Below are 14,976 nucleotides of genomic sequence, written 5' to 3'. Positions count from 1 at the left end.
TTCCTTTCCTTTCCTCCTTTCCTTTCCTTTCCTTTCCTCCTTTCCTTTCCTTTCCTCCTTTCCTTTCCTTTCCTCCTTTCCTTTCCTTTCCTCCTTTCCTTTCCTTTCCTTTCCTCCTTTCCTTTCCTTTCCTCCTTTCCTTTCCTTTCCTTTCCTCCTTTCCTTTCCTTTCCTTTCCTCCTTTCCTTTCCTTTCCTTTCCTTTCCTTCCCTCCTTTCCTTTCCTCCTTTCCTTTCCTTTCCTTTCCTTTCCTTTCCTCCTTTCCTTTCCTTTCCTTTCCTTTCCTTCCCTCCTTTCCTTTCCTCCTTTCCTTTCCTTTCCTTTCCTGTCCTGTCCTGTCCTGTAGAGACAGGGTCTTATGCTGTCACTCAGGCCAGAGTGCAGTGGCACAATCATAGGTCACTGAAGCCTCAAATTCCTGGGCTCTAGCAATTCTCCCATTTCAGCTTCCTGAGTAGCTGGGACTAAAGACACATGGCATTATGCCCAGCTAATTTTTTCTGTTTCTGTAGAGACAGGGTCTTGCCGTGTTGCCCAAGCTAGTCTCAAATTCCTGGCCTCAAGTGGCCCTCCTGCCTCGGCCTCCCAAAATGCTGGGATTACAGTGTGAACCAGTATACCTAGCCTATTCTGGACATTTTGTAACAATACAGTTGTACACTAAGTGGCCTTTTGCATCTGGCTTCTTCCACTCAGCACAGTGCATTCAAGGTTCATCCACACTGCACCATGGATCAGGGCTTCATTCCTACTGATAGATGCATAATATTCCACTGGCTGGATGGGCCACATTTCATTCATACACTCACTTGTTGGTGGACATCTGTGTTATGACTCATTTTCATGATTGTGGGCTTATAATAGCTGGGCCCTGTCCTGTGCTCTTAACTCCTTCCTGACCTGGCTCATACACTGAGGGTTGCTGAGGCCCAGACAATGCCTCAGGGGCTCTTCATGGTGCCTCTGGCTGAGCAGATGGCCCATGGGCTCCACTACATCAGGTCTGTTGGGTATGAGATGACATCCCAGCAGGTGAACAGCTTAGCGCAGCCTGAAGCAGTATCAACCCTGGGAGTTTTGCTAAAGATTTTGTAGCAGGGTGCTTCACGTAGATGTGGGGCATGAGGCAAGACCCCAGAACAGACTCCCACACGAAATCCTGGGCTGATACCAGGATGAGCATTTCCTGCATGCAGCAATATGGGCACAGATGGTTTCAATGAAGGCCTCAGAGTGGAGGAGGTGGGAATGAGAAAATACAACTGACTGACAGTACCACTGGGAAGGTGCCAGGCCCCATCCAAAGCATAATAACCTCACCGAAATATGAGTTCGGTGCCACCTTTATGCCCATTTTAGAGATGATAAAATGGAGGCCCAGAGAGGTTGAGTGAGTAGCTCCAAGTCACCCAGCAAATAATGGATGTATTAGGATTCTCTAGAGAAACAGAACCAATAGGAGACACACACACACATAAATATACATAGAAGAATAAGATTTATTATGTATACACATACTCACACATACATATGTTGAATAGATTTATTATAAGGTATTGGATTGTGCAACTATGAAGGCCGAGAAGTTTACAGTCTGCCCTCTGTGAGCTGAATACCCAGGAAAGCCAAGGGTGTAATTTGAACGCCTAAGCTCTATAGAGCCAATGGCACAGATTCCAGAACCAGGAGTGCAGAGGTCAGTGGAAGATGGATGTTCCAGTTCAAGCAGTCAGGCAGAGAGTGAAACCAAACTTGCTCTGCCTTTTTGCCTATTCAGACCCTCAACAGATCGGATGGTGCTCACACCCACATTGGGGAATGTTCTGGGAAAATCCCCAAACAGTATTAAAAAAAACCATTCCCCCAAACTGAGAGGGAGCTGAGAGACCAAAGAATGATTCAGTCAAGTCCATCTTGGTGAGTTAGATGAGTTTATTAGAGGTTTACTTACAAGGGCTTGCATCTGGGTGGTACAGGACTTTTTTCCACAGGACTTTTTTTGCACACAAAAACTGGCATCTGGTACTAGTCCGTGGCTTATTAGGAACTGGGCTGCACAGCAGGCAGGGAGTGGTGGGTAAGCGAGTGAAACATCCACTGTATTTACAGCTGCTCCCCAGTGCTTGCATCCCCGCCCGAGCTCCGCCTCCTGTCAGATAAGCTGTGGCCTTAGATTCTCACAGGAGTGTTAACTACTGTAAACTACCTGTGCGAGAGATCTAGGTTGTGCTCCTTATGAGTATCTAATGGAGATGTAATGCACTTGAATCATCCCAAACCATCCCACCTCCCCAGATCCAAGGAAAAATGGTCTTTCCTAATGCCAAAAAGGTTGGGAACAGCTGCATTAAATCTCTTTCCTACAAGCAATGCCGAGTTTGACAATGTATCTTTGCTCATTCACAGTAGAGCAAATCATGCAGGCACAGTACCATCATCACAGCTGCCACGCAACCCATGTTATGTTAATGAGATTGCAACTTTTCATCAGGTGGGGATTTTAGTATTACAGTTAGCTAGAAGGCACTGCAGGACAACCAAAACAGCTCTAAAGCATGCAGGATCAGTTTGAGGCTGGCCATTTCAAGGCAAGAAGGTGCTGGGTGCTTCGGGCCCAGTAATTGTTTCAGTACCCGTTTAATATACTTTATAACAATTTTGCTGAGCACTGCAGGCTGGCACAGTATTTTTGTTATCTGCTTTTTTTCCCCTCAAAGAGGATCATCTGTTTTAGTCAGTCCACCAATACAAATGATAATTCCTTCTGGAAACACCCTCACCGACACAGCCAGAAATAGTGTTTGGCTGTCTGGGCAATCCATAGCCCAGGCAAGTTGACACCTAAAACTGACATTGTAACAATGAGGGGGGACCCCAGACCTAACTGCAGCTGCCATTTGTCAACCACTTGAGGTGTAATCTGAAGACAGGCCAGCCTGAGTTTACCACTCTGGTGGAGCTGCTAAAACAGGTTGTAAAAAATCAAAAGCCCTACAACAGGGGCTGTGCTAGTCAGATCAAAACCCACGAGATTGGGCGGCGCCTGTGGCTCAGTGAGTAGGGCACCGGCCCCATATGCCGAGGGTGGCGGGTTCAAACCCAGCCCCGGCCAAACTGCAACAAAAAAATAGCCGGGCGTTGTGGCGGGCGCCTGTAGTCCCAGCTGCTCGGGAGGCTGAGGCAAGACAATCGCGTAAGCCCAAGAGTTAGAGGTTGCTGTGAGCCGTGTGACGCCACGGCACTCTACCCGAGGGCGGTACAGTGAGACTCTGTCTCTACAAAAAAAAAAAAAAAAACCCACGAGATTAAATTCTGGACATTTTTTTTTTTTTTTGGAGATAGGATCTCACTCTGTCATCCAGGCTAAGTGCAGTGGTGTAATTATAGCTCATTGAAGCCTCCAACTCCTTGGGATTATAGGTGTGCACCACCACTCTCAGCTGCTGACTTTTAAATTTTTGTAGAGAAAGGATGTCATTGTGTTGCCCAAGCTGGCCTCAAACTCCTGGCCTCAAGCAACCCTCCCTCCTCAGCCTCCAAACTGCTAGGATTATAGGCATCAGCCACCACACCCAGCCTGGGAATCCCTTTGTAAGAGAGCAAGATAGCTGCCTTCTAGTATTTGGGGTCATCTGGGGAAGAAGCTGAAGCAAGAGACTGTATAGAAGAGCCCTACATTGAGGGCGGCACCTGTGGCTCAAAGGAGTAGGGCGCCGGCCCCATATACTGGAGATGGTGTGTTCAAACCCAGCCCTGGCCAAAAACTGGAAAAATAAATAAATAAATAAATAAATAAGAAGAGCCCTACATCAGGATGTGTCAGACAGAGAGTGGGACAGAGATGTGTCCTCAGCCAACCCCAGACTCCCTTTCATGGGTTGAAGGAGACCTCAGATCCCAGAAGCCTAGCTTCAGTGTTCCCTGCCCAGAAGGAATGGGAGGGAAGGGCTGGGAAGGGCTGGCCAGGAGGGCAAGGTGCCAGTGTGGAAAGCATGACAAGTCTAGAAGCCGTTGGTGAGTTTCATTTGGCTGACATGGGGGTGTGGCCTCAATGTTCCCATCTGCGCCTGAGCAGAGGGCACCCCAGTCCTTCTCTGTGCACATGTGAGCTTGGTGTCACCCCGTGGGTGCCCTGCAAGCCCTGGTGGCATGATGGTGTAGTTTGGACTTGGAGCCTTTTCCATAGGGTGGGGAGGCTGCTGCTCCCCTGAGCCAACTGTTTGCCCCCTGCCACCCCAGAATTCAGCTCTCCCTGTCTCTCTGTTTCAGCCTGAAGGAGTCCCCCGGGCGTACACATACAGTGCTTTCTTCTGTCCCAACGGTGAGTCCCTGCTGTCCACTCTGCTAAAGAGGGGCTGCTAGGTCTGATGTTCCCTGGGCCTCTGGCTCCCAGTGTCTCAGTACTGGTACTGAGTCAGTCTGATGACAGAGTGATCACAAATACAAAGCAATTTTACACAAACAGTTTATCCTATAAAAGAAAGAGTGAAAGTAAAGAAAGAAGTTACACGGAGTGAAAATACGTTCCAGGGGCGGTGCCTGTGGCTCAGTCGGTAAGGCGCCGGCCCCATATACAGAGGATGGCGGGTTCAAACCCGGCCCCTGCCAAACTGCAACCAAAAAAATATCTGGGCGTTGTGGCGGGCGCCTGTAGTCCCAGCTACTCGGGAGGCTGAGGCAAGAGAATCGCTTAAGCCCAGGAGTTGGAGGTTGCAGCGAGCTGTGTGAGGCCACGGCACTCTACCGAGGGCCATAAAGTGAGACTCTGTCTCTACAAAAAAAAAAAAAAGAAAATACATTCCAGAGAGAGGGAAACGGATCAGTCTGCATGAATAAAGAAAGACCCCAAATGTGAGCACACACTGCCTTTTGTAAGTTCACCAGTTTGTCCCACCTTTCTTCTGGCAGAATTGGTGGTGGTTTCCTGCCTTTGAGGTAATTGACAGGTTGGGGTTATATAATAGTTTACATCGCAGGTTTAATTAGATGGTAATGAGCTCTAGGTCAGTTATAGGTCACTAGGAACTTTTACTATGTATGTTCTGGCTGGGAAACTGTTCCTAGTTGCAATTTGGTTCCTAGCTGCAATTAGTTCCTTCTCCCTGCCCTTAGCTACTTCCTTGCTACCTGTTTACCCTCCCCCTGACCTCGCAGGGCCACCTGGCTGGGTCAGGACTGTGGCAGCTTTCCCACTGCAAAAGGCACACAAGCCCTCCCTGGGGGCTGAGGGCATAGGTGGTTAGGTGGTGAGATGTCCTGGTTGGGGACAGCCATAAGCCAGAGTGAGGGCTGGGTGTCCGCCACAAAGGGAGTGAACACACAGGATTGTATGTTGCAGGCACCAAGCAAGAGAAGAAGGGGCAGGCTGTGGTCAGGAGTAGGGCTGTCCTTGGGGATCCGGGGCGAGAAGTCCAGGGTCACGGGAGGGGAGAGCTTAGAGTCACGTCAGCAGAAAGTTGTGGGCTTGAGTGTGACCCAGAGACACAAGCAGCAGAGGAAGATGTGCAGATGAATTAATTTTTCTATTTTTTTGTAGTGATGAGGTCTTATTCTTGATCAGGCTGCTCATGAACTTGTGTCCTCAAATGATCCTCCCACCTCGGCCTCCCAGAGTGCTAGAATTACGGGTGTGAGCCACCACTGGCTTGGCCTCTAGCTTTGTTCTTTACCAAAGTAGGGCAATCCTAGGAACTTTGCATTTCCATATGAAGTTTGTAATCTGTTTAGCAGTTTCTCCCAAAAAGCCTGCTAGAATTTCATGGAGATTTCATTGAATCTGTAGATGGTTTGGGGAAGAATTAAATCTTTACAATAGCACTGTCTTTTCTGACCTGTGAACACGGTCTGGCCCTCCATTGATGCGGGTCTGGGTTTTCAGTTTCTCTCAGCAGCCTTTTGCAGTTTTCAGCACCTCACTGGTCTTTTGTTGGATTTGTCCCTGAGCATTTTATCTCATGTGCATTATTGTCAATGCTGTTGTTAAGCCAGTATCATCCTGTCACATATGTCTCCTGCTGCTGCGTGGCCTTCGTGGTCCCAGGGCTCACCTCTGGGCACCAGCAGGGAGGCCAGGGTGCCTCCAGGTGCCCTCTCAACTCCTAATCTCCTCTCCTCCATCCAGAGAGAGTCCACATCTCCACTCCAAACAAGTACGAGTTCCAGTATGTGCAGCGGCCACTGCGCCTCACCCATTTTGACGTGGCTGTGCGAGCCCACAACGATGCCCGTGTGGCCTTGTCTTCTGGGCCCCAGGACACAGCGGGCATGATCGAGATCGTGCTGGGGGGGCATCAGAACACAAGGTCATGGATCTCCACCAGCAAGATGGGCGAGCCTGTGGCCAGTGCCTACACAGCCAAGATCCTCTCCTGGGATGAATTTAGAACATTCTGGATCAGCTGGCATGGCGGGCTCATTCAGGTACTGCAGGACTGGCTGTGGGGGGCGTGGAAATCTCATATTCCTCCAGTATTTCTTGCTTCCTGTTGTGTGCCAGGCTCTGATGGGTGGATGGAGAGAGTGAGCAGGGCACCACCTCAGGTTGCTCAGTCTTTGTGGAGTCAATTACCTCCCAGATTAGCAAGATCTGGAGCAGAGACAGGTGGTAGGTGGTCAGGCAAAAAAGAAGAGTGGGTATAAGCAGGTGAAGTGGAGGCCAGGCCTCTTTTTGAGGCCAAGCAAAAGGAATATATAAAAGGATCAGCTAATACAACTTCCTAGAGGAGGGACATAATTAAAGAGGGTTTTGAAGTATGAATAGAAGTTCACCAGGCAGAATAGGGAACAGAGAACATTCCAGGCAGAGGGAAGAGCGTATTCAAAATTTCAAAGATTTATAGGGAGGCCAATCACTTTGGAACCCACAAGCACAATGCTTGTGTCCTGATGGCCATTTAACAGACCGGACTACCTCTAATTTCTGTCACCTCTGACTCCTTGACACTATGAGCAGGGCCAAGGGCTCTAACCATAGTCACTTAGCTGGTGTCACTACTGCCTGAGTGTCATAGTGTGTTTCCTGCCAGCATCCAACAGCCTTGGTGTCTTTTCCCAGGTGGGTCATGGTCCAGAGCCATCCAACGAATCTGTCATTGTGGACTGGACCCTCCTGTGGCCACCAGAGGTCCAGTTCATTGGTTTCTCCACTGGCTGGGGCTCTATGGGTGAATTCCGAATCTGGAGGAAGATGGAGATAGACGAGAGCTACAGTGAGGCCTTTACTCTGGGGGTCCCTCACGGCGCCATCCCTGGGTCTGAGCGAGCCACTGCCTCCATCATAGGTGGGTCTGCCCCACAGTCTGGCTTAGGGAGGGGGCAGGGCGGAGAGCCAAGGTCCACTCCAGCCTTAGTCTCAAGCTAGCCTTTGCTGGGGACCCATGCCCCTGGGGTCTCCACCCACACATCTACTCACCTAACAAGCAGCTTCTCTGTCTGGCCATGTGCTGGGTGCTGAGGGAAGCCCCAGAGCTGATTCCAACTATGCCCTTAAGGGACTCCCAGTCTGGCCAAGATGGCATGTCAGGACCTACCCTGCTAAGCCCTGCCTGGAGGTTGGGGTGGGGCAACCCCTAGGGATCTGAGGGGAATCTTGGGAGAGAAGAGGGCCAGGGAAGAGGCTCAAGAAGGCCAAAAGCTAGGTACAGAGTATGGAGTGAGAGCCCTGGCAGTCCTGCTGAGAGAGGTAGGCCTCCTGAGCTGTTGCTGAGTAAGCGTAAGAGGCTGTGACTGGGGGATTAGGGAGCAGTGTTGGGAATTTCTAGGGTTGTGAATGTCTCCAGGACCCCACGCACAGAAGTAGAATGTCAGAGCTGGTCAATCCAGCCTTGGGCATCAGGCAGCAGGGTGGAGAGAGTTTGGGGTGGGTTTGAGCCGAGGAGGAGAGAACAAGAGGCAAGAAGGAGATGGGCAGACCCAAACTTGGGGCTCTGTGACATCAGAGAGCAGAGGCTCTGGGGCCCAGCCAAGTTGGCAGTTGTGGCCATATCAGATGACGTTGGAGTTTATGATTCTGAGGCATGAGAGCAAGTCAGAAGTGGGTGTGGGAGGGGGTCAGTCCAGATGGAGGTGAGGAGTATAGAGGAGGATGCAGAGGTCAAGAGGAGATGAAAGCTGGAACTTTTCTGCCAGTTCCTGAGTGGAGAAGAAGCTGGGAAACCCAGAGGAGGGTGGTACAAAAGTAGTCAGGCAGTCCTCAACCTAGGAGTAGGCTGCAGGGGCAATGACGGCCTCAGTGAGGCATCAGGCGAGGACGAGCAGGCAGGGAGACATGTTCAGGGGACATTGAGGATCCCAGAGGACCCATTGGCAATGTTTGGGACAGGGAAGCCAATAAGAAGAAGACAAAATGCCAAGGGGATCAAAGAATAAGACACCAGAAATTGAAAAAGGAGAGAGAGGCTCGGCGCCTGTGGCTCAAGCGGCTGGGGCGCCAGCCACATACATCGGAGCTGGCGGGTTGGAATCCAGCCCAGGCCCCCCAAACAACGATGGCTATTATTAAAAAATAGCCGGGTTGTAGCAGGCACCTGTAGTCCCAGCTACTTGGGAGGTGGAGGCAGGAGAATTGCTTGAGCCCAGGAGTTGGAAGTTGCTGTGAGCTGTGATGCCATAGCACTCTACCCAGGACGACAGCTTGAGGTTCTGTCTCAAAAAAAAAAAAAGAAAGAAAGAAAGAAAAAGGAGAGAGAGAGAGAAAAAAAAAAACTTCTTAGAATGTACCAACAATACCCCATATGGAAGGAAACTTTGAAAAATTAAAATACTTCAAGAGAAGATCACATTTTGCATTGGAAATTGAAAAAAAAATTAGAATATCTCTATTGACATACCAACTTTTGTGGGATGTGGCTAAAGTCATACTGAGGAGTCAATGGATAGCCTTAAGTGCACCTATTTAAAAAGCCAGAAAGAAAAAAAAAAAAAAAACATTCAACAGAATGAAAAGCAAGAGAAAGAATGCCTAAGTTAAAACTAAGCAACACTGAAGGAGATGTGTAGAAGGTCACCAAAGCTGGGATGCCAGGTGGTTTAAGTGGACAGAAGATGCAGTCTAGTCTAAGGGCAGAACTGGTGGTCAGAGGATGGGTGGCCAGTTTAGGGCATAGATGAGTTCCCATACCTGTGAAAAGATATTTCTGAGCTCTGCTAAGCTGGGACGGCCTCAGCTGACCAACCTTCTTCTCCTTCCTTCCAGGAGACGTCATGGGGCCAACTCTGAACCATCTCAACAACCTCCTACGGTTGCCCTTTGGCTGTGGAGAGCAAAACATGATCCACTTTGCTCCCAATGTCTTTGTCTTGAAGTATCTTCAGAAAACCCGGCAGCTCAGCCTTGAGGTGGAGAGAGAGACCACTGACTACCTGGTACAAGGTATTGAGGGGAAAATTGCCTGGGGAAGTGGAGAAGGAGGGAGGGAGGAAGACTCAGCCCTCAGTGGGGAGGACAACACTGGGAGGAGCAGCCTACACACCAGGTGTGGGGATCAAAAGGAACTGAACAAAAAAGACTATTTGGAGTGGCCCTGATCTGGTCACTGTCTGCAGAAGCCCAGCATACTTGGCCGTTAGGATGAGACTCCAGATGCTGACGCTCAAGACACAGGGAGAGGTACAGCATCTTTTTAAAGGGTAGACTTTTTTTTTTTCCAAATAGCTAGAGCAGCACTATAAAAAAAAATTTAGAAAAGATAAAAGAAAACCAATTCTGTAAACCACCCCCATTATTGTTGGTTCTGAGTTTGCTCTTCACTACCGCTGTCTAGCAGGGCAGATTAGCTTTGCTGCTCTTGGGGCCTTATAATGTGGCATCAAGCAGCGTTCTCCCCACCCTGAGCCGCATGTGTAAGATTTGTCCATGGGGTCTCGTGAAGCTGTGGTCAGCTCACCCCCACCGTTGTGAGGAAGGACCACAGTTGGCATGTCTGTTGATAGGCATGTCTTCAAGCAGTGTCCAATTCAGGGCTTTTGGAAGGGTGCTGTTGGGTCTTGTTGATGTGCTTGGTGAAAATACATCCACATCTCTGTGGAATAGGTAACTAGGCGTAGAATCACTGGGTCTCAGGGTGTGTTGAGTTTGTAATCATTTTCAAAGCTACACTATTTGCCCATCACAGATGTTTATGGAGCACAATGTTCTGAACTCACTCCTTGCACATATTGGGGGTATTTCCAGTTCTTTTTTCCTCTAGTAACAGAGCACCTAACATCTTCAGAGATAAATAATGCAGAGGCAGGCTCGGCACCTGTGGCTCAGTGGCTAGGGTGCTGGCCAATACACCGGGGCTGGTGGGTTTGAACCCAGCCCGGGCCTGCCAAACAGCACTGACAACTACAACAAAAAAATAGCTGGGTGTTGTGGTGGGCGCCTGTAGTCCCAGTTATGTGGGAGGCTGAGGCAAGAGAATCACTTAAGCCCAAGAGTTTGAGGTTGCTGTGAGCTGTGATGCCACGGCACTCTACCAGGGGTGACATAGTGAGAATAAGTCTCAAATAATAATAATAATAAGGCAGTACCTAACATCTTCAGAAATAATTAGGGCAGTGCCTGTGGCTCAACCGGTTAGGGCGCCAGTCCCATATGCCAGAGGTGGCGGGTTCAAGCCCAGCCCTGGCCAAAAACCACAAAAAAAAAAAAAAAAAAAGAAATAATTAACACAACACCGAACATCTTTAGAAATAATTATACAGCACTGACCATCTTCAGAGAATTTATCTGAACACAAATTTATGTGAAGCTGTTCAGTGTGATGTTCAGAAATAATGTTATTCAGAAATAAAGCAGCACTGAACACCTTCAGAAATAATTAATACAGCACCAAACATCATCAGAAATAATACAGCATTGAACATCTTTCATTATCAGGTTCTTAGGGGAGAGCAGAGTCTCTGAGTGCCTTACCCGTCCCCTCCGTACAACTTGGCCTCATGGCGGAGGGACGGGGGAGGCTGGAGCCTTTCCTCTGTCGTGGATACCTGCTCTATGTCCTCAGAAAGGGCCTGTTCTGGCTCGGCGCCTGTGGCTGAAGCGGCTAAGGCGCCAGCCACATACACCTGAGCTGGCAGATTCGAATCCAGCCCTGGCCCGCCAAACAACAATGACGGCTGCAACCAAAAAATAGCCAGGTATTGTGGCAGGCGCCTGTGGTCCCAGCTACTTGGGAGGCGGAGACAGGAGACTCGCTTGAGCCCAGGAGTTGGAGATTGCTGTGAGCTGTGATGCTATGGCACTCTACCCAGGGCGACAGCTTGAGGCTCTGTCTCAAAAAAAAAAAAAAAAAGAAAGGGCCTGTTCTTCTCAGAGCCTCAGTTACCAATCTGCATAACAAGCAAGTTAAGTCAGTCTTGGGACCTCTTATGTTTGCTCTGGCTCTCCTGGCTTCCCTGAGTTGGAATGGGAGGGGTAGCCAGGTTAGTCCAGTTGCTGCCCAAGGGAGATGACACCTCACGGGCACAACTTGGGAAATTTCCATCATTGAGAAGGACCCGTGGGTACCCAGCTCTTCAGACTGGGCCAGTCCCTTTCAGATGGAGAAACTGAGTCATATGGGCACCCTGATTCCTGGGGGCTGGTCTGGGGTTCCTGACTCATGGCAGTTAAGGTTTTGAGAGTGACTCTGCTCTAAAATCTCCAAAGGTGGTCTTGAAGCACTTGTTCTCATGGATGGGAAAAGGAAAAGGAAAAAAATTTATGAGGAAGAGCATACAGTTCTCACATGGTAAAAGAAACAGTCAGGGGTTGCTACAGGCTGAAAATCCAGCTTCTTGAGGGCTGACCATGGACTGTCAGGAAGGCCAAGTGCACTCAGGCTGGGATGTTGGGGCTCAAGTTGACATTTTGAGGGTTTGGGTGATGGGAGGTCACGAGCTATCCAGGGCCAGGCATACCCACTGGGGCTCAGAGACTTAAATTTCACTCAGGGTCATGCTTGTGAATGACAGCATGGACCTCCCTAGTACAGCTAGACCTGTGTCCAGCCAGCCAGATGTCAGTGCAGACTTAACAAACCCCAGATCAACCGCCTCCATTTCCCCCCCTCAAACCCACTCGCATTAGTTTTCTGGGTTAAAACAACAGAAATTTATTTCTTCACGGTACCGGAAGACAGGGATCAGAATCCCAGGGCTGGTTCCTTGTGGAGACTCTGAGGGAGAATCTATCCCAGGGCTCTTTCTCAGCTTCTGGAGGCCCTGGGCCTCCTTTGCTTGTGCACCCATCACTATTCTCTGTCTCTGTGGTCACATGGCCATCTGCTCTGTGACTGAGTCCTTTTCTTTTTTCTTTTTTGAGTTAGGGTCTCACTCTGTTATCCAAGCAGAAGTACAGTTGTGCCATCATAGCTCACTGCAGCCTTGAACTCCTACGCTTAAGTGATCCTCCCTCCTCACCCTCCAGGGTACCTGGAACTATAGGTGCACACCACCACACCTAGCTAATTTAAAATAGTTTTTGGTAAAAATGGGGTCTTGCTGTCTTGCCCAGCCTGGCCTTGAACTCCTGGCCTCAAGCCATTCTCCCACTTCAGCCTTCCAAAGGTGTGAGCTACCACACCCAGCCCCCTTTCTTTTCTCTTATAAGGATGCCAGTCATTGAATTTAAAGCCTGCCCTAAATCCAGTATGATCTCACCTTGAGATCATCACCTCAATTACATCTGCAAAGATCCCGTATAAGGTCCCATTTTGAGGTTGTGGGTGGGTTTGAATTTGGGGTGATATTGTCCACCCAGTAGACTTTTTCTTGCCACTTTTCTCTGTGGATGCAGCCCCGTCCTTCCAGATGCTCAGGCTGCAGACCTCAGTGGCTTTAAACCTTTCCTCCTCCTCCTGATGCCCCATGTTCAGCTGAGCATCCCTGCCTACCCCACAGGGTTACTCCTGCCTTTGAGTCCACCTCTGGGTCCAAGCTCGTCATTGCACACCTGACGGGTCCCCTCCTGCCTCCTGTCCAGACCCTGTAGTCCACCTGCTACACATATCCCCTCATACCTTCCCTGCTCACACACCTCCCATGGCTCTCTGCCACCCTCACAGTAAAGCCAAACTCTCAGCCTGCCTGGCAACCTCCCTCCACCTCCCCAGCTCCCTGTTCCAGCCGCGCTGGTACCGTCTGCTTTCCAAGCTTGCCAAACTCTGGCTCTTGCTGGTGGAGCAGTCCTTGGCCTTGGGGACAGAGGGTGCTGCCTCAAGTTAGCACCTTTCATGGACTGCCTTGGCATGCCTGAGGGCCAGTGTGTGACCAGGAGTCACAAAGGGACATCAGCAAACAAGGAAGGAATGAAGTGGAGGTTGTAACCACCCCGCTTCAGGTGCGGGTGTGTGCAGTCTCAGGGACCCCAGATGTGGTGGGGGGCAGTTTGAAGGGCCCCAATTGTGGGTGTGGGGCAGTTCTAAGGACCCCAGACTTGGTGTGACATCTTTTGGAGGCCTAGGGTAGGGGACAGCAGAGTAGTATGGGACTCTTGTCAGCCGGCCCGGGCTGGCACACTTAGCAGATGAGCCCCCTCTCCTCGCCCTGCAGGCTACCAGCGGCAGCTGACCTACAAGCACCAGGACGGCTCCTACAGTGCCTTTGGGGAGCGGGATGCATCGGGGAGCATGTGGTGAGTCCCCGCTGCCCCGGGCATGGCCGCGGAGGCTCCCCCACCCAACACCATGGCCTCACACACATCTAGCACAGCGGCTCCAGGACACTTAGGGCCTGATCACCGGGATGACAGGGATCCTGGCTGAGAGATGAAAATCGTGGTGGTCCCAGCCTCAGGGGCTCAGGGTGTGAGACAGATCAGGTGGTAGTTATGGTAACGCCTCCTGCTGTTGTGGCAGTGGTTATAATAATGACCAGGAGCCCATCTCCGGCTCTCTGAACCCTCTGGACCTCCTTGAAACCCACTGAATTCAGGAAGGGGAGATGTGCAGAGAGAGAGTGAGAGGCCAAATCACCCTTTTAAGGCTAGGTTGAGGGAGAAGTGGCCTGGGGTCTCATTTCCCTGACTATCAGGGATGACCAGGAACAGAGGGTCCAGTTGGGCTCTGGGCATACTTAGGTCCTATTTCTGGATCTCTTGGGCCACCATAGTCTAGGCGTTATTGTGGGGTACATTTGAAACTATGGATCACCCTGAAACTCCTGTTCCTGTCCTCAGACTCCTTGGAGGTCATACCCCCCGCCCCCATCAACCCCTACAGCCATGTAGGCATGAAAACCACCCTTTAATTTATCAGTGCTGGAAGCTCCCGAGAGGTTTGGGGTAACTTGTTGTATAGCAGTAGATCTGTTACATCTTGCACAGGGTTTCTCTCCCTCGCTGGGCAATGAGTACCCCTAACCAGCCAGGATTATTAGCGAGTTATGACACCCCCCCCACCAAGCACACATGTTTTCAGCATCTTTCAGGACTAAACCTTCAGTGTGAACAACAAATCAAACTCTGCCCTGTTCATGGAAATGTGATGCCGAGCAGCTTCCCTGTCCCCTCTCACCCTGGGAAATGTCTCTGTTGGTCTCCAAACATGGACATCTTCCCGGCGGATAATGTAGGACAAGTGTGCAGTAACCATAAGGCAGCTACCCCGAAGCAGAACAAACCCAGGCTGTGTCCTGTGTGAGTTGTGTGGCCTTAGATCTGATGCTCAACCTCTCTGAGCCTGTTTCTCACCACACATCCTTCTCAGGACCCAATCCATGGGATGAACATATGGTATCCTCAGCCCATGTGCCTCCCCTAAATACTTGCCTAAGAGATCCAAGGAAGCTTTAAATTGGGATCTGATATACCTAATGCACATTTGTTCATTCATTTGTTTCTTCAGTAATGAGTGCCTACTATGTGCCCTGTTCTTAGTCCTGGGGGAACAAGGAAGGTGTGATCCTTGCTTCCACGTGCTCATTGTCCAGTGGGGGAAAGAGAGACCCTATACAAGATGCAATAGCTATCTAGTGCTGCATAACAACTTACCCCAAAACATAGCCATTTGAAAG

At 50.0% G+C, this 14,976-nt stretch overlaps 1 protein-coding gene across 8 annotated transcripts in view; it reads left to right on the top strand.

Annotated features, from left to right (window-relative positions):
* Positions 1–14,976, top strand: part of CPAMD8 (C3 and PZP like alpha-2-macroglobulin domain containing 8) — a 94,529-nt gene that overhangs the window by 61,747 nt on the left and 17,806 nt on the right. For all 8 annotated transcript variants that reach the window (XR_008379033.1, XM_053586181.1, XM_053586177.1 and 5 more), the window contains 5 exons: positions 4,270–4,321; positions 6,122–6,420; positions 7,055–7,280; positions 9,194–9,370; positions 13,516–13,597. Coding sequence is in view for 7 of the 8 variants with exons in the window: in XM_053586181.1 (XP_053442156.1) it covers positions 4,270–4,321; positions 6,122–6,420; positions 7,055–7,280; positions 9,194–9,370; positions 13,516–13,597 (836 nt within the window). In the remaining variant the exon portion in view is untranslated. The remainder of the gene's footprint in view (positions 1–4,269; positions 4,322–6,121; positions 6,421–7,054; positions 7,281–9,193; positions 9,371–13,515; positions 13,598–14,976) is intronic.

Source organism: Nycticebus coucang, chromosome 3 (genome assembly GCF_027406575.1).
Source record: "Nycticebus coucang isolate mNycCou1 chromosome 3, mNycCou1.pri, whole genome shotgun sequence".
NCBI lineage: Eukaryota > Metazoa > Chordata > Mammalia > Primates > Lorisidae > Nycticebus > Nycticebus coucang.
The sequence above is the reverse complement of the archived record's forward strand: the minus strand, read 5'-3'. Positions and strand labels throughout refer to the sequence as shown.